Source organism: Erpetoichthys calabaricus, chromosome 2 (genome assembly GCF_900747795.2).
Source record: "Erpetoichthys calabaricus chromosome 2, fErpCal1.3, whole genome shotgun sequence".
In the NCBI taxonomy this organism is placed as follows: Eukaryota; Metazoa; Chordata; class Cladistia; order Polypteriformes; family Polypteridae; genus Erpetoichthys; species Erpetoichthys calabaricus.
In genome coordinates, this window is record NC_041395.2 from 259,433,082 (window position 1) to 259,456,227 (window position 23,146).

The following is a 23,146-nucleotide window of genomic DNA, read 5'->3' on the forward strand; positions in this document are numbered from 1 at the left end:
CAGCAATGTATTGATGATATTGATGCTCCAAACATTGAAGTGAGCGCTATTCTGTTGTAAAAAATCTAATGAGATAAACATGCTACATCCATGCACCTTCTTTTTAAAAACAGTTTCTGAAGCTAAACAAAATGTTGATATGGTTAATCGGTAGTTACTGGCAATAAAATTAGCTTTGGGATAATGGGGTCTTTGGCTGGAAAGGGCACAATATCCTTCCACAACTTAAATCGATCACAAAGTCCATAAACATGTATTTCATTGCTGTCTTCCTTCATTTATCCAGTATACAATCATATTGGTTGCAGTGAACGGTTCACGTTTTATCCTGTTAAAAAAATCTCCATGGCAAAAGAACTAGTGGCTATTTTTTTCTTTGAAAGTTATTGATTTTGTGGTCTCCCGTGGATGCTGCAGTTTTGGCTTATTTTCTGTCATAGGATAGGACGTTCTCTAAATTTTACATCAGAAGATTATCCTGAACAAAATGGGCAGTCTGAAAGGGTGAGTAGGGATTTGGAGATGTTTCCTTGTTGTCATGCTGATTCCTTCCAGGATAGGTGGAATACTTTTCCTCTTGTAAAGTTTGCACCAAATATTCCCTGTCATTCTTCCATAAACATTTAAGAGCCATTTGTTAGTTACATTTAAGTTTTTAATTAAATATGCTAAAATGTTTGTGAATATATTACTAAATGTATAATCAAAGGTTCTACTATAGTTACTTACAAGCTGACTCGTAAATAGAATATTCTAATAATACCTTGTAATTCTGAGTTGAGGCAAGTTCAGACTATGTTCTGCCTTGTAGTTGTAAGGCATGGAGGGCAAACAACTTCAAACCATACTGAAGCCTATGTACAGTAAGTTCACCATAAGAAAGTAACCTCACTTTAGGTGTAGAATGTAACTGAAGTTTAACACAAGAACGCTAAGAATGTAATGAAACAGAGAAGAAACATTTTTCCTTTTTTCTACCATTTACACTACATTTGTAGTAATTTTTTCTTGAATATTTGTGATCTGTTCTTTTTTGAATTTTCACTAAATCGTTTTTTTAAAACAAACTTCTTCGGACTGCAGACTTTCTTTTGTTATGCATATGATTCATGCTGGATCCTAACTTGCTATCTCAGTAACTGCTTGACTTTGGGAACCTGGAAAAAAACATGGCTCTAAAGATGTCATTTAAAGCGCATATTACAAAGTTGTCCAAAACATGCTTCTTCCATCTTAAAAATGTTAGGAAATTAAGGCGCTTTCTAAATAAACAGGACTCTGAGAAATTAATTCATGCATTTATCTCTAGTAGGATTGACTACTGCAATGCAGTGTTCACTGGATGTTCAAACTGTTCTTTATACAGCCTCCAGTTAATACAAAATGCGGCTGCAAGAATTAGTACAAGAACAAGAAAATACGAACACATAACTCCAGTTCTTAAATCCTTACACTGGCTCCCGGTTAAGTTTAGGGCAGATTTCAAAATCCTTCTTTTAACATATAAAGCATTAAATGGCCGAGGTCCGGCTTACTTGTCTGAACTTATCATGACTTACAAACCAGAGCGCACATTAAGATCTCAAGATGCTGGTCTGCTTATGGTTCCAAGGATTAATAAAATAACAATGGGAGGTCTAGCTTTTAGTTACAGGGCCCGAATGGTCTGCCTGCTACTATAACAGATGCCCCTTCGGTCTCAGCTTTTAAATCCCGGCTGAAGACTCACTACTTCAGTTTAGCATATCCTGACTAGAGCTGCTGATTAACTGTACAGACTGCACCTCTGTTGTTAGTCATTAGCACTAAAACATAAGTAACATGATAGTTAGAATTGGATACTAACCCTCACCTATTCTGTTTCTCTTCTTGGTACTCAAATGTGGCACTTGGTGCCACGGCCCACCTGCCAAGTTGTTTTGCCTGCCTAAGGTAAAGTCATCCCTGATGGAGGATCGCAGGAATCGTGAAAAAGAGGGGTCCTTTCATCGGATTGGCTGGCCCAACACTGTTTCAGCTGTGGAATGGCCAAATGGGGGAGGCAGCTTGATGGATGAGGTCTCCAGGAGTCTAAAATTATCCAAATCATCTACTGTTAAATTCTGCTCCGTACTTCTAAAAAATTTTTATTTTTTATTTTTTATTGAGGATTTGTTCTGTTCTGTGTATTGTATTGTATTGACCCCCTTCTTTTGACACCCACTGCACGCCCAACATACCTGGAAAGGGGTCTCTCTTTGAACTGCCTTTCCCAAGGTTTCTTACATTTTTCCCTACTAGGTTTTTTTGTGAGTTTTTCCTTGTCTTCTTACAGAGTCAAGGCGTTGCGGCACTTCTTGTGTGATTTTGGGCTATACAAAAATAAACTGTATTGTGTATTGCATTGTAAAGATGTCTGTGATAAGGAGAGTCTGGAGGTGTTTTAACGGTGTTATGGTGTGCACGTGGACATGTGTTAAAGCTGGATTATGTGTATTACTGAGTAAACAGTGCTGTAATTAATAGGCAACAACTGGAAGTAAGTGGGGATGAAAGGAAGGGGGTTAGTGCCAGTGGGAAAGGTTGAAGAACTAAAACAGAAAAAAGCACAAGAAAGGAAAGAGCAAGGGTTTGGAGATGATCTGATTTGCTGAGAGGATTTCTGGGTTGAAATGATGAGAGAAGCAGCGCTGGGTACGCCGAGCTGCAAAAGGGAGCAGAATTGATGGCTGATGTATTGAAGATCCAGAGTGTGGTTATGTTCGAGTCTACTGATATATGTTCAGCGAGCAGTTCAGAATAGAGAGAGACCACACGAACAATACATAGAAAGCAGGATTCAGAGTGCAGCAGCTTCAGCATTAAAGGCTAGAAGCCATAATGAGCTGCAATGACTGATGGAGGAGGAAGTTCCAGTCTGCAGGGCAACAAATGAGGTGGCAGATTGAGCTACGCAACAGGGAACCACTATGATGTTCTGATTAGAAGATATGGAATACCGTGTGGAGGACTGTGTCTGGGTTTTAAAAGCATATATTTATTTATTGGATATTTGGATTTACGGATTATATGAATAATGAATGTACTGTTGCACTTTGGTACTTCTTAATTCTTTTTGTTAAATAAAAAAAAATCTTGTCTGTCTTCTCATTTGCCTTGGTTCATCTCGGTCATGACTTCTGATGTCCCAGGAGGTCAGTGCCCATGGATGCATGCAGGCACCAGCACATCACAATGTCTCCATTTGAATGTCTTTACAGATTCAAGACTAATGTTTTAGAATTATAATCAGTCACTTGTTTGGTTCCTAGTTTGGCATAGTTCTTTGCTAGAATACATAATACGTGGAGAATAGAAAAAGAGAACCTATGGAAGGTGAAAACCACGACCAAGTTATTTGTGGATCACCAACATTGCCAGGCCTCAAAGTTTCGAGCTCAGCAGAATGTGTGTCTCACTAAACTGGGCATCTGCCTGAGGGTTCTGTCTTGAAAACTGTCACCCTAACTCATTGGTTCTTTTTTCATTGTCAGACAAGTGGGCCTAGTTTTTCTAAATTGTGCTTCCTGCACGCTTTAAGATACACCCCATATGTCATGATTCTCAGCTGAAACCAGTACAGTCCAGTCTCTATTTTCAGTTCATTTTGCCTTCTCCTTCTATTCAGGTTGATTGGGAGAATCAATCTGAGGTGCAGCATATTTTAGATTCTCATTGTAAACTTCAGTTTAGGTCATTGGAAGGGTTATGGTCCTGAGGAATGTTCTTGGGTACACATCAAAAATCTTAACACACCCAAGACTTTCTCTTGTCTTTCCATTTTCCTTTTTCTCAATAGCCTGTCAGGATTGTCCGTTAGGAGGGGGCTCTATTAAAACTATTTAAACATTACTAATTTTTTGGACCTTAAATACATTTTTTTTTGATCATTCAGGCTGTTTTTACAAAGGTTTTTACCCTCAGAGAATCCATATCAATCAATAACTTCTAATTTTGTTTAGAACCATGATTATTTTATGTTTTGTATTTTGTTGTGTCACCATTTTGTTTTTTAGTGAATGCCACACTAAGCTAGTGATTCACCTAGTAGTTCTTGGTATTCACCTAGTAGTTCTTGGTATCCCTGCACAGGAACCATCTGTATGCCTTAAAATGCAGGGTATCCAAGGCAGCTTTACCTCCGCCTGCTCTGTTTTGAGGGATGGCAAGCTCTAACATGTGTCCTTGAGAGGCCAAGAGATGTCACAATCTTTATTGTTTACCAAAGTAAAATAAGATCCATCCTGGTACCACAACATCTCACTCTTTTATCACAAAGCTAAATTAGTCATTATTTTATAAAAAAAAATAAATAAAAAAAACTTTGATAGTTCACAGTGTTCAAAACGGAATACAACTAATTGGTTAAATTAAAAATCTCAACTCCATGCCATCTACAATCTAATGACCTAGACAAATTCAATAAGTCAGAGAAGGAGACACAGATGTTTGAATTGCAAACAATGCTAAACTAAATCTTTTCTAGGGAAGAACAATGAGACAGAGAACTTCTGGCAGACGACTGTCAATTTCTTAAAAAGGTCGTGCATCACTGAACTGGCTTGACACCTCTATTTTTATTCTTATAGTCTCATAACATTCACACTAAACACAATTGTCATTTGTTGACCTTATTCTATTTTTATTTCAATTGTTTAAATGTATTGTTATACATTATATATTTAGTGATATAAAAGATTACCATTAAATTAAATTTAATTCATTTACAGTATATACTGACAAAAAATAAAATATACAAACACTGAACTAAAAAGGATGGCGTCCTGGGGGATCTCCTCCCAGATCTGGACCAGGGCATCACTGAGCTCCTGGACAGTCTGAGGTGCAACCTTGCGTCGTTGGATGGACCGAAACATAATGTCCCAGTGGAGTTCTATTGAATTTAAAGTAGGTCAGGCGAGCGTGGGGGCCAGTCAATGGTATCAATTCCTTCATCCTTCGGGAACTGCCTGCATACTCTCACCACATGAGGCCGGGCATTGTCGTGCACCAGAAGGAACCCAGGACACATTGCACCAGCATAGGGTCTGTCAATGGGTCCAAGGATTTCATTCTGATCCCTAATGGCAGTCAAGGTGCTGTTGTCTAACTTGTAGACGTCTGTGTGTCCCTCCATGGATATGCCTCCCCAGACCATCACTGATCCACCATCAAACCAGTCATGCTGAACGATGTTACAGGCAGCATAACATTCTCCACGGCTTCTCCAGACCCTTTCATGTCTGTCACATGTGCTCAGGGTGAACCTGCTGTCAATTGTGAAAAGCACAGGGCGCCAGTGGTGGATCTGCCAATTCTGGTATTCTATGGCAAATGCCAATCAAGCTCCACAGTGCTGGGCAGTGAACACGGGGCCCACTAGAGAACGTTGGGCCCACAGGCCTCCTTCATGAAGTCTGTTTCTGATTGTTTGGTCAGAGACATTCACACCAGTGGCCTGCTGGAGGTCATTTTGTAGGGCTCTGGCAGTGCTCATCCTGTTCCTCCTTGCTCAAAGATCAGATACCTGTCCTGCTGATGGGTTAAGTACCTTCTGCGGCCATGTCCAGATCTCCTAGAGTAACTGCCTGTCTCCTGGAATCTCCTCCATTCCCTTGAGACTGGGCTGGGAGAGACAGCAAACCTTCTGGCAATGGCACATATTGATGTGCCATCCTGGAGAAGTTGGACTACCTGTGCAACCTCTGTAGGGTCCAGGTATCACCTCATCCTACCAGTAGTGACACTGACCATAGCCAAATGCAAAACTAATGAAAAAACAGTCAGAAAAGATGAGGAGGGAAAAATGTCAGTTGGCTCCACCTGTTAAACCATTTCTGTTTTGGGGGTTGTCTCATTATTGCCCCTCTAGGGCACCTGTTGTTAATTTTATAAACACCAAAGCAGCTGAAACTGATTAACAACCCCCTCTGCTACTTATCTGACCAGATCAATATCCCAGAATTTTCATTGACTTGATGCTATACTCTGATTAAAAAGTGTTCATTTAATTTATTTAAGCAATATATATATATATATATATATATACATATACTACAGTATACTATACTATAGTATATATATATATATATATATATAGAGAGAGAGAGAGAGAGAGAGTATGTATATATATATATATATATATATATATATATATATATATATATATAGTGGTTTAACATGAAAATAAATACTTAATGTCTAGATAACTAGCTTTAAAAATAATTTTCTTGGTGGGTAACACATTTCCCAGTATTGTGTGTGCTTGTGTGTATGTTGTGATTGGAACCTTTCAATAGGCCTTGCATTAGAGAAAGTGTGGGTGTGAGTTACTGAGCGCTGCAATGAACTAGTGCCTTGTCCAGGTTTCATTCTGTCTTTAAGCCTAATGTTCCTAGGACAGGCTCTTGCCCCCACAACCCTATAACAAACTACACAGGTAAAAGGGAAAATAATAGGAAAACAACAAAAGAGAGTTAAGCATTTATAGCTTTAGAAAAAAAAACCAGATATTTGTAAATGTCTTATAAATGTAAAATCTATACTGTTGTGTTTTTCTGAATGCAGAATAAGAGAAGAGTGAAAAAGACCAGCTAATTAAATGAGATCAGCTGTTATTGATTATTATCACCAATTGTGAATCTGGTTGGAACAAAAACCTGCAGCCACAGTGGGTCCCCAGGACTGAGTTTGGGAACCACTGGATTAAAGTCTTAACCATAAAACAGGCAAATTAGTCTGCAAAAAAAGAAAGCACTTAACACTTTTTGTATGAATTATTTACACACCATCACACCTGTTACAAAGGATTCTTTAATCATATATGTTTGCTTCTTTTACAGCTTTATTTCCTGTGATTGTATTACAAATGAGAAGTTTAATTAAAAAAAAAAACTGAACAGGCATTAAAAATTCCTTGTGACCTACTAATTAATTCTTAATTTGTGTTCTCCAGTGTGAGAACAACATCCGAGTTTAGGTACCGTGGGGAAACAATTAGACAGAAACATTGACTGTACAAAATTTGCCTCTTTAAAATACAAGTGAACATGAACTAGTGGGAAATAAGAAGCCACAGCTACAGTTTTTAAATGGTGCAGGGCCACCAGGCTCTCCTTTAGTTGGTCTTCCTCATTTTTTTTGAGTTCATCATAGATTTGCATTGCAGCTGTCCTGAAGGGCACCATATTGTTGATAAATATGCAGCTGTGCATATGTGAAGCCATCAACCTCGTTAATGGTGGACTCAGATCAAGAAGTTGGTAAACATCTCCTTTCTTATTTGGCAGCATTTAATTCAGCAGCATTTGATCTGGATGCAACATAATCTAAATATGCCTGTTGTCTCTCTGCTATTAATCACCCTGCACTACTCAGAAACAAAAATCAAACAATTATGTTGACAAACCTTGCAAAAAAGCACATTTGGAACACATCATATAAAACGATGAATGAACAACCACTCTGACTTTGCAGTGTTTTAAGCACAAGTTGTTATTAGATGTGCCAATAAGAAGGGCAGTCAGTCAGGTAATCTGTGCCACCATAAAACTCCATAAGAAGCATAAACTGGTCTGAAAGTCAATGGAGTAACTTCAAGCTTACCCTTGAAGAGCTTTCTCTCCAAACCAGTCTCCTTTTGCCAAAGTTCGGAGAAAGATGGGCTCTTCATTGGGGGAGTCTTCACGTGTGACATTCACCTGTCAGAAAAAAAAACAATATAATTACATAATATATTTTGTCACCTGTGATTAGGAAATTAATACAATGTATTGTGGTAATTTTTACAGACAGTACAGTTGTGTTGTTTACTGCATTGTGAGGCATTGCAGCAATCTTGTTTGCTTTATGTGGTAATGGTGCTCACTTTAGAAAGTGCTGTTCACAATAAAAAAACACATTGATTGCACAGCTAATTTCTTGCCCTGAAACGATTCTAATAAAACTGTATTTTTAGAATAACATGTACCAATAGTTAGTTTTGTGAGTCACATATGAAATCTTTTTGATATTTTTGTTATAATGTTTTGCGCTGTAAAGTAGACTTCCATTTCTAATGGGAAAAAGTAAAAAGCAGTCTGAATACATGATTGTGCAAATTATCAGGAGAACAATTTCAAGTATGGCTATGAAGGAAAAAAGGTAAGTCTTCATTTCACCCTGTGGCAATTTTGGTTTGTTAGTCTTCATTAAACTGCAGTACCAAAGGACTGCTCTTCAAAATACATTAACAGTAATAAAAAATAATACCTTGGCAAGACAAAAACTCAAGAGAGATATTTAGTTGCATCAATCATTCTTAGACAAAAACAGCTTTTCAGAGCCTAAATGCAAACCTTGTTTAGTTGTAAAATGAAACTTTAGAAAATAATTTGTTTTGCAGAGGGAATGTTCAAGAATTGTATAAATATGTATTTTTTTTTAAATAACAAAAATCTTTTGAGAAACTGAAGCACTTCAGCTTCACTTTTAAATTGAGTGAACCACAAATGCTTGCTATTTTAAAGAGGAAAAATATCATCTAAAAAAAAAAACAATAATTGTTGTATGACTTAAACCACGTTTTGCATTTTTACACTGATTTTCCATCAGCTGTAATCCATCTTCAGTGTTGCCAAACCATTTGCAGTTTTGAACAATAATGGACTTGTACTACACACAATAGCTATCTATATATTGTGCCAGAATGCCTGGTTGACTGAGGTGTGCCACAGGGGAGAAGGACCATCTGGAAGGAAAAGGTACAATAACCACCTGGTAGCAGAATGTGTTCTTATGGCATGCCGACAGATCCTCCTATAATTTGAAGCATTGGTCAGCCACTAGAGGGCGGCACACCCACTAAAAATGTATCAGTTTTGAATGAGTCCTGAACTTGGGGGGCATTTTACGAATTAAAAGCCCTGTGCCTCTTTTTGCAGTAATTATGAAATCTCCCTCCTTTCACAACACAACAGGGTGTCTAAGTAAATCATATGAAGAACTGGTCTGAGAATACTGAAGTGAACAGTGAGGCCACCAGAAGTCAACATCCTGTAGTGATTTAGATGCTTTTTAGAATAGAACCCCCACACTTTCAAACCTTCTGGTTAAATATTAAAGAAGACTTCTTTGAGCAGGTGGATGGTGTAAAACCCATTGGCAGAGGAAAGAGAGGTCCAATTTTTAGAAGCAAACTATATATGGTGAGTGGGCTAATGTATGATTTTTGAATTGCTTTGAGCTAATTATAAAGGAGCAAAACCAGCCTGCACCATGTACTGTATACACAGTTGAAATGTTTTTTCTTGTGTGTTTGTTTTCTTTAATTTATTCGACTGCACTTACTTTGTGATGCAACGTTATAGAATTTTCTGTATTAACACTGTAATACTGTCATTGACTAACTAAGACATCTTTCACTTTGACAATTTTAATTTTCTCTAAAGCACAAGTATAGATTTTATACTAAACACCTCTACCTGTTTTACTCAAATCCACACTTAGCATCCAGTGAAGTCTTTCTGACTGGTCATCTGTGTTTCAATTTAAATTTAAAAAGAAGTTCCTAAACAGGTATACATTTGTATATGTTCAATGTAATTAAATGCTTCATTCTTTATATTAATTGATGACAGACGGTAATCTGAGTAGCAACTAATATAAGCTAGAGCCAGCTATGATTGATATTCAAGCAATACTGCAACTTTTTTTTCCTAAATAAAATAGTTGCATGGTGGCACAGAAAGTAGCCGCCCCACCTCACAACCCTTGACTCTTAAGATTAAGATTATATAAAGAAGCTTACTATTTAACGTTGAAATAAGTCAATAAAACCTTTATTAAGGCACAAGTAGACAATACATAACAGCAGGCTATTCCATTCATCAAGCTTGTTAGTTTAGCTAATAGTGAACATGTCCCAATATCTTGTCCAATACTTTTTAAAGATCTCAAGGTTTCTGCTTCAACTACTTGGTTCTGTAGTTTATTCCATATTTCCACAACTCTTTCTGTGCAAAAATAATCCCTGGCTTCAGTTTAAATACATGACCCTTAAATTTCCACAGGCGTCCCTCAGTATGGGATTCGCTGCCGAGTTGAAAGAATTCTGAGAGATCAACTTTTTCAATGCTTTTGAGAATTTTGAAGAAGAATTAGGTCCCCGTCAGCCTCCTCTGCTTAGGATTAAAGAAGATTGTCTCTATGAGCCTGTCAGTGTACAATATGTCCTTAAGTCCTAGGGTATACATGGTGACTCTTCTCTGCATGGCTTAAAGTGTTGCTATGTCATTTTTGTAGCGTAGTGTGATGGTGCAGGTTAGCTCCATGCTCCTGTTATGTCCAGGAGCCTCTTTAACCCACCACCATCAATAACTTTTTTTACTGAGATGAGTCAGGCAAATGAGGACACATGTACAAAGTAAGGGGTAGGTGTGAAAAAGTGAACAGTGCTTTTATTAAAACAATCCAAATCTAAGTCTGCGAAGTGCAGTGCAAAATCTCCAATAAACAAATAATCCATTAAAACAGTGACAATCCATGAGTACAATATGAAGCCTTAAAATGAGAATAAAAACCAACAACACAGTCATCAGGTCGATGTTCCTTCCACTCTCAGATGTGCTCAGCACAACTCCCTTTTCGTCTCCCCAGCTTCCCCATTACTTGCTCAGCTGGCGGAGCCTCCCACAGTATTTGTCCTCACCAACCCGACCCCCATATTAGCTACCTTGAGCAGCATCAGCTGTACTGCTCGGGGTCAGTTGTCCTCTCGTCATCCTTCTCCATTGCTCTGGCGTTCCTCGGATCCCTGGAGAGGGCTCCGCCTGGATTGCACCCACTCCTCTGGACTATGGGGACGATCTGCCACAGGAGTGCCAATCCTTCGCTCCTTCGCAGGGCCTGATGATTACACTGCCTTTCTCCACAATGGCTGACTGGCTGGTTCGTCTCACAGCTCTAATTCTGCTCTTTCTTTTTCTCCCCTACACCCTTTTGCTTATGCAAGCTCCTTATATATACAACTGCCTAATTAGGCACATGTGCGATGAGCTACTGTGCTAATGATGCTACCCTCTGTGGCATCATTGAAACACCTGACTGATCTGCCCACCTCTGCATGTGTATGCAGTGTGGTCAGCTAGCTCCTCAGTTAACTGAAATGCATTCATACACACCCATGCCCAATTGGTGCATGCACTTTCTTGGTGCACAATTACTTATTTAAAATGTACCTGATGCCACGGACCACTTATCACACGAAGTGACCAGGGGCCTCATGTATAAACGGTGCGTACACAGAAATGTTGCATACTCCCGTTTCCATGCTCAAATCGCGATGTATAAAACCTAAACTTGGCGTAAAGCCATGCACATTTCCACGGTACCTCATGCCCTGGCGTACACAATTTCTCCGCTCGGTTTTGCAGACTGGCGGCACTCAGCGTCAAAGCAGTGCTACTGTTCCTGTGTAGTCATCCTTTCTTTCTTAGATCCACATTCCTGACGCGGCTTTATAAATACACTGAAACTAACTGCATATTGTTTATTAGTGTAATGCATCTGATTGTAGTTAACCTGCAGCAATATAATGGTCCAGGGAATAGCCATAGTATTCCAAACACCATAACTGCTTTAGCGTTGTAACTCTCACTGCATCTTCTTCTTCTTTCAGCTGCTCCTGTTAAGGGTTGCCACAGCAGATCATCTTTTTCCATATTACTCTCACTGCACCACTCGGAGTATTTATATCACTGTATCTGAGTGGGGAATCACAGCAGCAGCTGATCGGAAAGAGAAATATCGGTATACAGCATGAAGCAGACGCTGCCTGAGCCATGGCAAAACGCTTTAGAGACTTCCCAGTACGGACTTCGCGGTTTAGAAAAGGTTTCATCCCAAGAACTCTAAACGCACTCAATCAGTCCATCAAGTGCTCCTTGTAGAACTGTTTACTTATAAGTACAATTACCTCACTGTAAACTTGCACTACAGTTATAATATTGCACAACCTGCGCCACTTTATAAAGCGCGTATTTACATATGATGACGGTATTCATTTTTAAGATGAAATGCAGCAAAATATCCATCCATCCATCCATCCATTGTCTCCCGCTTATCCGAGGTCGGGTCGCGGGGGCAGCAGCTTGAGCAGAGATGCCCAGACTTCCCTCTCCCCGGCCACTTCTTCTAGCTCTTCCGGAAGAATCCCAAGGCGTTCCCAGGCCAGTCGAGAGACATAGTCCCTCCAACGTGTCCTGGGTCTTCCCTGGGGCCTCCTCCCGGTTGGACGTGCCCGGAACACCTCACCAGGGAGGCGTCCAGGAGGCATCCTGATCAGATGCCCGAGCCACCTCATCTGACTCCTCTCGATGCGGAGGAGCAGCGGCTCTACTCTGAGCCCCTCCCGGATGACTGAGCTTCTCACCCTATCTTTAAGGGAAAGCCCAGACACCCTGCGGAGGAAACTCATTTCAGCCGCTTGTATTCGCGATCTCGTTCTTTCGGTCACTACCCATAGTTCATGACCATAGGTGAGGGTAGGAACATAGATCGACTGGTAAATTGAGAGCTTCGCCTTGCGGCTCAGCTCCTTTTTCACCACGACAGACCGATGCAGCGCCCGCATTACTGCGGATGCTGCACCGATCCGCCTGTCGATCTCACGCTCCATTCTTCCCTCACTCGTGAACAAGATCCCGAGATACTTGAACTCCTCCACTTGAGGCAGGATCTCGCTACCAACCCTGAGAGGGCACTCCACCCTTTTCCGGCTGAGGACCATGGTCTCGGATTTGGAGGTGCTGATTCTCATCCCAGCTGCTTCACACTCGGCTGCGAACCGATCCAGAGAGAGCTGAAGATCACGGCCTGATGAAGCAAACAGGACAACATCATCTGCAAAAAGCAGTGACCCAATCCTGAGCCCACCAAACCGGACCCCCTCAACGCCCTGGCTGCGCCTAGAAATTCTGTCCATAAAAAGTTATGAACAGAATCGGTGACAAAGGGCAGCCCTGGCGGAGTCCAACTCTCACTGGAAACGGGTTCGACTTACTGCCGGCAATGCGGACCAAGCTCTGGCACCGATCGTACAGGGACCGAACAGCCCTTATCAGGGGGGCCGGTACCCCATACTCTCGGAGTACCCCCCACAGGATTCCCCGAGGGACACGGTCGAATGCCTTTTCCAAGTCCACAAAACACATGTAGACTGGTTGGGCAAACTCCCATGCACCCTCCAGGACCCTGCTAAGGGTATAGAGCTGGTCCACTGTTCCGCGACCAGGACGAAAACCACACTGTTCCTCCTGAATCCGAGGCTCGACTATCCGACGGACCCTCCTCTCCAGGACCCCTGAATAGACTTTTCCAGGGAGGCTGAGGAGTGTGATCCCTCTGTAGTTGGAACACACCCCTCCGATCCCCCTTCTTAAAGAGGGGGATCACCACCCCGGTCTGCCAATCCAGAGGCACTGTCCCTGATGTCCATGCAATGTTGCAGAGGCGTGTCAACCAAGACAGTCCTACAACATCCAGAGCCTTGAGGAACTCCGGGCGTATCTCATCCACCCCCGGGGGCCCTGCCACCAAGGAGTTTTTTGACCACCTCGGTGACCTCAGTCCCAGAGATGGGGGAGCCCACCTCTGAGTCTCCAGGCTCTGCTTCCTCATTGGAAGGCATGTTAATGGGATTGAGGAGGTCTTCGAAGTACTCCCCCCACCGACCCACAACGTCCCGAGTCGACGTCAGCAGCGCACCATCCCCACCATATACAGTGTTAACACTGCACTGCTTCCCCTTCCTGAGACGCCGGATGGTGGACCAGAATCTCCTCGAAGCCGTCCGAAAGTCGTTCTCCATGGCCTCCCCAAACTCCTCCCACGCCCGAGTTTTTGCCTCAGCAACCACCAAAGCTGCATTCCGCTTGGCCTGCCGGTACCTATCAGCTGCCTCCAGGGTCCCACAGGACAAAAGGGTCCTGTAAGACTCCTTCTTCAGCTTGACGGCATCCTTCACCACCGGTGTCCACCATCGGGTTCGGGGATTGCCGCCACGACAGGCACCGACCACCTTACGGCCACAGCTCCGGTCAGCCGCCTCAACAATAGAGGCACGGAACATGGCCCATTCGGACTCAATGTCCCCCACCTCCCTCGGGACATGGTCGAAGTTCTGCTGGAGGTGGGAGTTGAAGCTACTTCTGACAGGGGGGCTCTGCCAGACGTTCCCAGCAGACCCTCACAACACGTTTGGGCCTACCACGCCTGACCGGCATCCTACCCACCATCGAAGCCAACTCACCACCAGGTGGTGATCAGTTGACAGCTCCGCCCCTCTCTTCACCCGAGTGTCCAAGACATGTGGCCGCAAGTCCGACGACACGACCACAAAGTCGATCATCGAACTGAGGCCTAGGGTGTCCTGGTGCCAAGTGCACATATGAACACCCCTATGCTTGAACATGGTGTTCGTTATGGACAATCCGTGACGAGCACAGAAGTCCAATAACAAAACACCGCTCGGGTTCAGATCGGGGGGGCCATTCCTCCCAATCACGCCCTTCCAGGTCTCACTGTCATTGCCCACGTGAGCATTGAAGTCTCCCAGCAGAACGAGGGAGTCCCCAGGAGGTATGCCCTCTAGCACCCCCTCCAGGGACTCCAAAAAGGGTGGGTACTCCAAACTGCTGTTCGGTGCATACGCACAAACAACAGTTAGGACCCGTCCCCCCACCCGAAGGCGAAGAGACGCTACCCTCTCGTCCACCGGGGTAAACCCCAATGTACAGGCTCCAAGTCGGGGGGCAATAAGTATACCCACACCCGCTCGGCGCCTCTCACCGGGGGCAACTCCAGAGTGGTACAGAGTCCAGCCCCTCTCAAGGAGATTGGTTCCAGAGTCCAAGCTGTGCGTCGAGGTGAGTCCGACTATATCTAGCCGGAACCTCTCAACTTCGCGCACTAGCTCAGGCTCCTTCCCCTTCAGAGAGGTGACATTCACGTCCCAAGAGCCAGCTTCTGTAGCCGAGGATCGGACCGCCAAGGTCCCCGCCTTCGGCCACCACCCAACTCACACTGCACCCGACCTCCTTGGCCCCTCCCATAGGTGGTGAGCCCATGGGAATGCAGCAAAATATGTTGATTATATTATACAGATAAAACTTTAACTTCATTTAAATAATCTGTACTGTTAATAATTAAACATGTGAGGACACAGTGCCGCAGCGCTAGCTAGTTCATGGATTGTTCCTGCATTGCGTTGTATTCTTGCGCTGACGCGACACTGGAAAGATAGATGGATAGAATAATTAAACATATACTACGAAGATATTTCAATGTTCCTTAAAAGTTTTGAAGAATCGGCGTTCTAAGCTTACAAATGGCTTCACATCTATTACATAGCTGATTGTGTGGCGATTGGGTATTTGGAGAAAGAAAAGTAAGGACAGGAATTGGAGGTTAGTACGTTTGAAAGAGACAGTACTGCTGTGATAAATTATTTCATTGAAGGTCGCGCATGGCGCAGCAAGCCTCTTGCGTGAGATATGAACAAGCACTGCGCCACCGTGTTCCCATGTTTAATAACATGCTTTCATTCCTATCATCATGAAAAAGATATCACGTATACATCACAGTATTTTAATTATTCAGAGAGCTGTAATATCACGAATGTAATGGATTATGTGTCCTGTCGGAGAAAGAGAAAGTCCGTTTAAGAAGCAGGTAGTGATTCACACACATAGAGCACATAGAAGATCAAATACAGAACAAAGCATTTAATGTGCTACTTTAGTTACAATGGGATTTGAGAAACTAGTAAATTAAACGATTTTAAGATGAAGTTTATGATGTTCTACTTTAATGGCAAAATAAACTACGTGATTAAAGTGGAAATTTCGAGATTAAAGTTGACATTTCGTGCTTTTTTCCCACTGTGTGCCTATGTTTTTGTCTGTACCCTGATAAGCTCACTCAGATGGTGGGCTACGACTTGCCTTTTCACTGCGACTTTGATATGTGATTTCTTTCTTATTTCGGGCACTGTGCGACTTTGTGAACTTGAGCTTTCGAGTTTCTCTGACACTCTGTCACTCGATCAACTTCCTTTTGTTGATTATACCACTGTTTAAACCAACAAATAGAACGTTTTTCCTTTGCCTCCACTTGGTAGTTGCTGAAATTCTTATATTTTCCCCCGTGCTTTTCCCATTGTCTTTTCTCAGAAGGCTATTTATATTGATTTGCATATTCAAAGAGGCGTAATTCTGGGAGGAGTTGGGGCGGGACAGAAGGCGCGTGTACATGCGTTACTTTTCACGCTGATCGGGATTTATGTAGTGGAAGAACGTGAAAGTTTGCGTACGTACAGATTCCTGCATCTGGATTTTTCTGTGCGTACGCACATTCCCGCTTTTGTGCTTACGCCATGTTATAGTGTGAGTTCTACGCACGGCGTTATACATGAGGCCCCAGAATTGCAAATAATACTCTAGATGTGGTCACACTAGTGCATTATATAGTCTGAGCATGAGAAGGAATATGATCAAATGACTGAAATGCAAGCCAATTATGTATTTGTGTACATTAAACAAAAATAAAGTCTTTCATTTAATTTTAAATGTTTATTTTTCTATATCAAGCAGACACACATACAGTACCTCCTTTAGCATACCTTATACTCTTAAGTTAAATGGAAAGGCCTTGGGTGCAATGTTAGATGGAGGGTTTCCAAAGGCTACAATGAATGCGTGTGTATAAGAGGGGTTTATTGAGGCCATGGAGAATGACATTCTGAAAAAGAGATCCTCGTCAATCGTTTCATAACAAAATGTTGGTATGGCATTGTCCAGTTTCTAGTTATCAAGGGTTAAAAACAGTTGATCTCAATTGGGGATATCATGCAGAAATGGAAGGGGCACTTTGAGAACATTCTTTATGCAGTGTTTATGAACTTGAAAGTGAAGGAAATGGTGGAAGTATTGGCTGTGCTTAGGTCTTCTTCTGTGACTAAGGTCCATAGAGGCAAGGCCACAGTGGACAAGGTATTTCTAGAAGTACCTACAGCACTGGATATCATGTGATTGTCTGGTTAACAAGCATCTTCAGTGTTGTGTATAAGGTGGGCACTGTGACTCATGTCTGGCAGACTATGGTCATACTCTCCATTTTTACACAGATGGACAAAAATGTGTGTTGCATTTAGCGAGGGATTTCACTTCACTGTCTACTTGGGAAAGTACAAATTGCAGATATACAAGAAAGACACTTTATTCTATAGATGAACCTGAAATCCAGAAGTACACATGTGGATTTCAATGTTAGTTCAGGAACAGTGGACCAACTGTTTGTCTTGCCTTGGTACTGTATGTACTTATTATATAGTGCACTAGACTCATAAGTTGAAGTGCAGTTAAAAGATAAATTAAGGCTTTTGTTTCACATTTCCTCTGGTACTCCTAGATCACCACTGTACGTCACAGAGGGAAAAATACTTTTTAAAAGTTATAAATAATGGTTCAAGTATGAACACAAATGCCATAATTGTTAAAGATAACTTTGACTTCAAAATAACCAATGTATCCTTTAATAAGAATAAACGGACTAAAATATAAATGCATTGAATATGTGAGGGGTCATACAGGTTGCTAATTCTGTTCACATATGCCTTTGTGAACTTGGAAAAGGCTTATGACCATGTAATCCAAGAGATGCAGCTCTACTGTTTGTGAATCTGTTCCTACTTTGCATGAGCTTCTTTGTGTTTCATGACCTCGGGTTGAAACTGCTGCTTCACAATAGGAAGGAATGAATGTAAGCAGCGTGTATCACTTACTGTGCTGAGGAATTTATACTGTCGTCCAGGTTTTATGATTGTTATGTATTAAGAGAAGGGCTTTTCTAGTCTTTCCCCTCAGCAACTTTACAATCTGTACATTTCTCAGCATAATCATTACTTTGAGGGTTAAGTGGCCTTTGTAATGGCATCAGCACTGTAAATTCACAATCACTAGTCTTGAATTCTTTAAATGCATACTGGAGTCTATTTTCAAATGGTTACTTTTATGCCGTGTCCAGCAAAGGCTTCTTTTATTTTGTGCATCTCACATATGAATGTAGTGTGGCAAAGCATGTCAAGTTTGAAACACTTAAGGTAAAGATATCCACAATGTTCATATAGACTATCTTGTGCCATATCTTGGACTCTTTCATGTTTAAAGGACATTTGATAAAGTGGAACAGTTTCACATGCTCACAATTTGCTTACATATGTCAGACAAAACTAGCATAATGGGTTCTCGATTTACAGTCCTCCATAGCTGTGCAACTGACATTATCTGAGTGAGGTGTGAATAATGACCTTTCTCACTTTTGAAGATGAAAGCCTTCATCAGTCACAATGTTGCTTTGTGTTTCTGTATTTTTGCTCTGCTTAGAGAGAGAATTTTGACCAATGCTCAAGCCATTCATCACATATGGTTTCTTGCAGTCTTTTGATTTATGTGTTAGTTTGAGCCGCAAATCTTTTTCATCATTGACAGCAAGGCTACTGTAGACTGTCTGTACTTGTTGATTCCTGCTCAGGGCCATCTTAACCTTAATTCCTGGAAAGAAATTTCACTATCAGATCTGTAGCTGTAAGGTCATTTGGTACAGACTTGAAGATGCAGCTGCCGGTTCTTTTCACAGTGTGGACTCTCCAAAACAACACAGGATCAATTGCAAAGTATTGGATGCAATGGCACTGAGCTCATCATCTTTCAGTAGTTTTCCAAGTAGTTTTTCCACTACAACACAATGCTACATCCTTTCATTCAGAGGTTTGCTTTTCTAGGTATTTACATGGTACAATTTATTGTTTTTCATATCTTGCGAGTTTCAAGATACATGGGTTGTACCCGTGGAATTATTTAATTAACATATTCTTAATATATACAAGAACAACTGTACAGTGACAGTCAGTATCCACTGAACCTTAATGAGTTTCTGATAGATGTGGGTGATTCATGTCACATGACTTGACTGAAGTTGGACTTGAGTCTTAACTTTAGTGTCTTGTGACTTTCTTAACAATATTTTAAAAAAGGCTTGACTTAGATTTGCTTATTGATGACTTGCAACTTAAGACACATTACTTACAAAGTCTCATTTTATATCACCGCAGTTATTTTTTAAATTGCATCCTTTAAATTTTCATTCAGTTAATATACTTTTCAAGCCTGCAGAAGTCATCAGGACTAATTAACATGTTGTAGGGCAAAAACTATGGGGGCATCAGCCTCATGGATTATTAATTTTGGCTATTCCCAAATTACTGCAGACTACACTGAAAACAATAGAATGGCCATCTGCTAGATCAGCAGGGCAGACATCAGAGAATGACAACAGCTTCTTTATATTGTTTTTATCATTTCAAAATTGATAAAGAGAGTTACGCTTACTAGAGTGTTGGTCCCAAATACAGTAACTGATATGTCATTGTTCCAATTAATGTACCACTTTAGCCTGCTTCCTCGATCCTGTGTCACCTTTATAGTTGCAACGACCCTGTTTCTTGCCACTTCTCTCTAACCCTGATCAATGCTTTCTCATGCAGATTCGGATCACCCACTCTCCACAGGGTCAAAAACAACCTACTTTTTTCCCCATCTCTGTGAACTGTCGATCCAAGTGAGAATCTGTGCTGCCATCAAACCACACAAAGGGATGATGCAGAGAGAATCATAAATGCTTTATTATAAAGCGAGTGATGTGCCACAACTGCTGTTTCCTAAGTGCTATGCAAGGCTGCTGTTATGGCCAACTTTCCAGCCTTCTTCAGTAGCTCACAGAAAAGGGCTGAGATATAACAGTATGCTATTTGAGTCTGCAATACAGTATGTATTAGATAATGTTTAGATGGCCAAGACTTTCAGATGCCTAAACTAAGGGATATCAGAGTTAAGACTGCTGTAACACTTTAACTCTTTGGCTGCATGCCAATATGGAGTGCTCACACTCATGGCATGTTTGCTGTTTCATTATAGTGTGGCAACTTTGATTTGGTTTTTGGGAGATGAGAAAATACTGGCTACTAAAAACAATAACTACACAAACTAAACACTGCCAAAGGTATACAGTAAAATCAACAACTGGCATGTCATTACATTGTTGCTTCTTCACAAACACATGCAATTTGACATTTTTGATCTTTCATAACTATCTTTGTTATTTCTATATACTTTTGTTTACTAGAGATGATTGTGGAATAGGCCTACAGGTTGAGCAGACCAAAATGCAACCCATTACTTCTTTAAATAAAGAACACAACCCAAGTGAGGAAATAAAATGCAATAAGCTTAAAGTTGTAGCGGTCAAGTTCTGCAGAGGCAATACTCTTCTCTTTTGGGCAGAAACTAAACTGATTCTCCATCATTATTCAAAGTGGCAGTCAGAATACTGGTAGTGCCTTCACCCAGGAACCTTGATGAACTGGTGTTCAAGTTTGATAATGCAGCCACAAAAATCCTGTAAAAATTAATTTAATTTACTAACACTAGTTATTCATATACCAATCGCTGTTACTTCTTATTTAGGATAGTTTTCTCTGAGAAAGTCTATTCTCGGTTTATATGTTAGCATGCATTAGACGTTATCGTAATTTGATTAATTGCAGATAGTTGTGAAAGTGTACGCACTGCTTCACTCAAGTCTTCTCAACTATGACTTGACTTGACTTGCTTGAATGTAATCATCTTAACTTGAGATTTAACTTGAAGCTTGAAGTTCAGGACTTGAGGCTTACTTAAGTCTTGCATATGATTTGCTGCTGCCTTTCCCCACAATGGCTGACTGGCTGAAAACATCTAAAAAATAATGATAGAAGCTGAATGTTATGTCTAAATGTCAGCTTTCCTAAAAGTGTGCCATCTAAACATTTAAAACATATCTATGGAAGATGAATGTTATGTTGAAATGTCAGCTTCCTATGACTTATCTAAGCAATATTGTAGATTTTCACAGAGCTGCATTTCTCAGATTGACAATAGTCTTACATTCATTATTCTGAGTAACTTAAATGATCCAGTCATGCAGTCCTCACAGGTGGCGCAGTGGTAGTGCTGCTGCTTTGCAGTAAGGAGACTGTGGAAGATTGTGGGTTCGCTTCCTGGTTCCTCCCTGTGTGGATAGCGCTTTGAGTATTGAGAAAAGCGCTATATAAATGTAATGAATTATTATTATTATTATTATGTAAACACTACATGAAAAAATATTACTGGTAATTAATGATAATAATATGTTTAGTAGGCAGTCCGTAAAAGACCACTATTTTATCCATCCATCCATCCTCTTCCGCTTATCCAAGGTCGGGTCGCGGGGGCAGCAGCTTGAGCAGAGATGCCCAGACTTCCCTCTCCTCGGCCACTTCTTCTAGCTCTTCCGGGGGAATCCCAAGGCGTTCCCAGGCCAGCCGGGAGACATAGTCCCTCCAGCGTGTCCTGGGTCTTCCCCGGGGCCTCCTCTCGGTTGGACGTGCCCAGAAAACCTCACCAGGGAGGCGTCCAGGAGGCATCCTGATCAGATGCCCGAGCCACCTCATCTGACTCCTCTCGATGCGGAGGAGCAGCGGCTCTACTCTGAGCCCCTCCCGGATGATTGAGCTTCTCACCCTATCTTTAAGGGAGAGCCCAGACACCCTGTGGAGAAAACTCATTTCAGCCGCTTGTATTCGCGATCTCTTTCTTTCGGTCACTACCCATAGCTCATGACCATAGGTGAGAGAAAGGAACATTGATCGACTGGTAAATTGAGAGCTTTGCCTTATGGCTCAGCTCCTTTTTCACCACGACAGACTGATGCAGAGCCCACATCACTGCAGACGCCGCACCGATCCGCCTGTCGATCTCACGCTCCATTCTTCCCTCACTCGTGAACAAGACCCCGAGATACTTGAACTCCTCCACTTGGGGCAGGATCTCGCTCCCAACCCTGAGAGGGCACTTCACCCTTTTCCGGCTGAGGACCATGGTCTCGGATTTGGAGGTGCTGATTCCCATCCCAGCCGCTTCACACTCAGCTGCGAACCGATGCAGAGAGAGCTGAAGATCACGGCCTGATGAAGCAAACAGGACAACATCATCTGCAAAAAGCAGTGACCCAATCCTGAGTCCATCAAGCCGGACCCCCTCAACACCCTGGCTGCGCCTAGAAATTCTGTCCATAAAAGTTATGAACAGAATCGGTGACAAAGGGCAGCCCTGGCGGAGTCCAATTCTCACTGGAAACGGGTTTGACTTACTGCCGGCAATGCGGACCAAGCTCTGACACCGATCGTACAGGGACCGAACAGCTCTTATCAGGGGGTCCGGTACCCCATACTCTCGGAGCACCCCCCACAGGATTCCCCCGAGGGACACGGTAGAACGCCTTTTCCAAGTCCACAAAACACACGTAGACTGGTTGGGCGAACTCCCATGCACCCTCCAGGACCCTGCTAAGGGTGTAGAGCTGGTCCACTGTTCCGCGACCAGGACGAAAACCACACTGTTCCTCCTGAATCCGAGGTTTGACTATCCGACCGACCTTCCTCTCCAGAACCCCTGAATAGACTTTTCCAGGGAGGCTGAGGAGTGTGATCCCTCTGTAGTTGGAACACACCCTCCGGTCCCCCTTCTTAAAGAGGGGGACCACCACCCCAGTCTGCCAATCCAGAGGCACTGTCCCTGATGTCCATGCGATGTTGCAGAGACGTGTCAACCAAGACAGCCTACAACATCCAGAGCCTTGAGGACTCCGGGCGTATCTCATCCACCCCCGGGGCCCTGCCACCAAGGAGTTTTTTGACGACCTCGGTGATCTCAGTCCCAGAGATGGGGGAGCCCACCTCCGAGTCCCCAGGCTCTGCTTCCGCATTGGAAGGCATGTTAGTGGGATTGAGGAGGTCTTCGAAGTACTCCCCCCACCGACCCACAACATCCCGAGTCGAGGTCAGCAGCGCACCATCCCCACCATACACACACATACCACTATTTTATTAAATGTAATTTGTATTCTCTAGTGAGTTTCAGAGGACAGGAACAGTGTCCAGCAAGGACCCAGGAAAGAGATGAAACCTTCGCTTAGGCCAACCAAGAAAACTGTTATCAAAGCTGGTTTTCTGGGCATT

General features: G+C 42.2%; 1 protein-coding gene across 2 annotated transcripts in view; it reads right to left on the reverse strand.

The window, feature by feature from the left end:
• Positions 1-23,146, reverse strand: part of prkg1b (protein kinase cGMP-dependent 1b) — a 692,808-nt gene that overhangs the window by 115,872 nt on the left and 553,790 nt on the right. For both annotated transcript variants that reach the window (XM_028795416.2, XM_028795414.2), the window contains exon 7: positions 7,624-7,718. In XM_028795416.2, the coding sequence (XP_028651249.1) occupies positions 7,624-7,718 (95 nt within the window). The remainder of the gene's footprint in view (positions 1-7,623; positions 7,719-23,146) is intronic.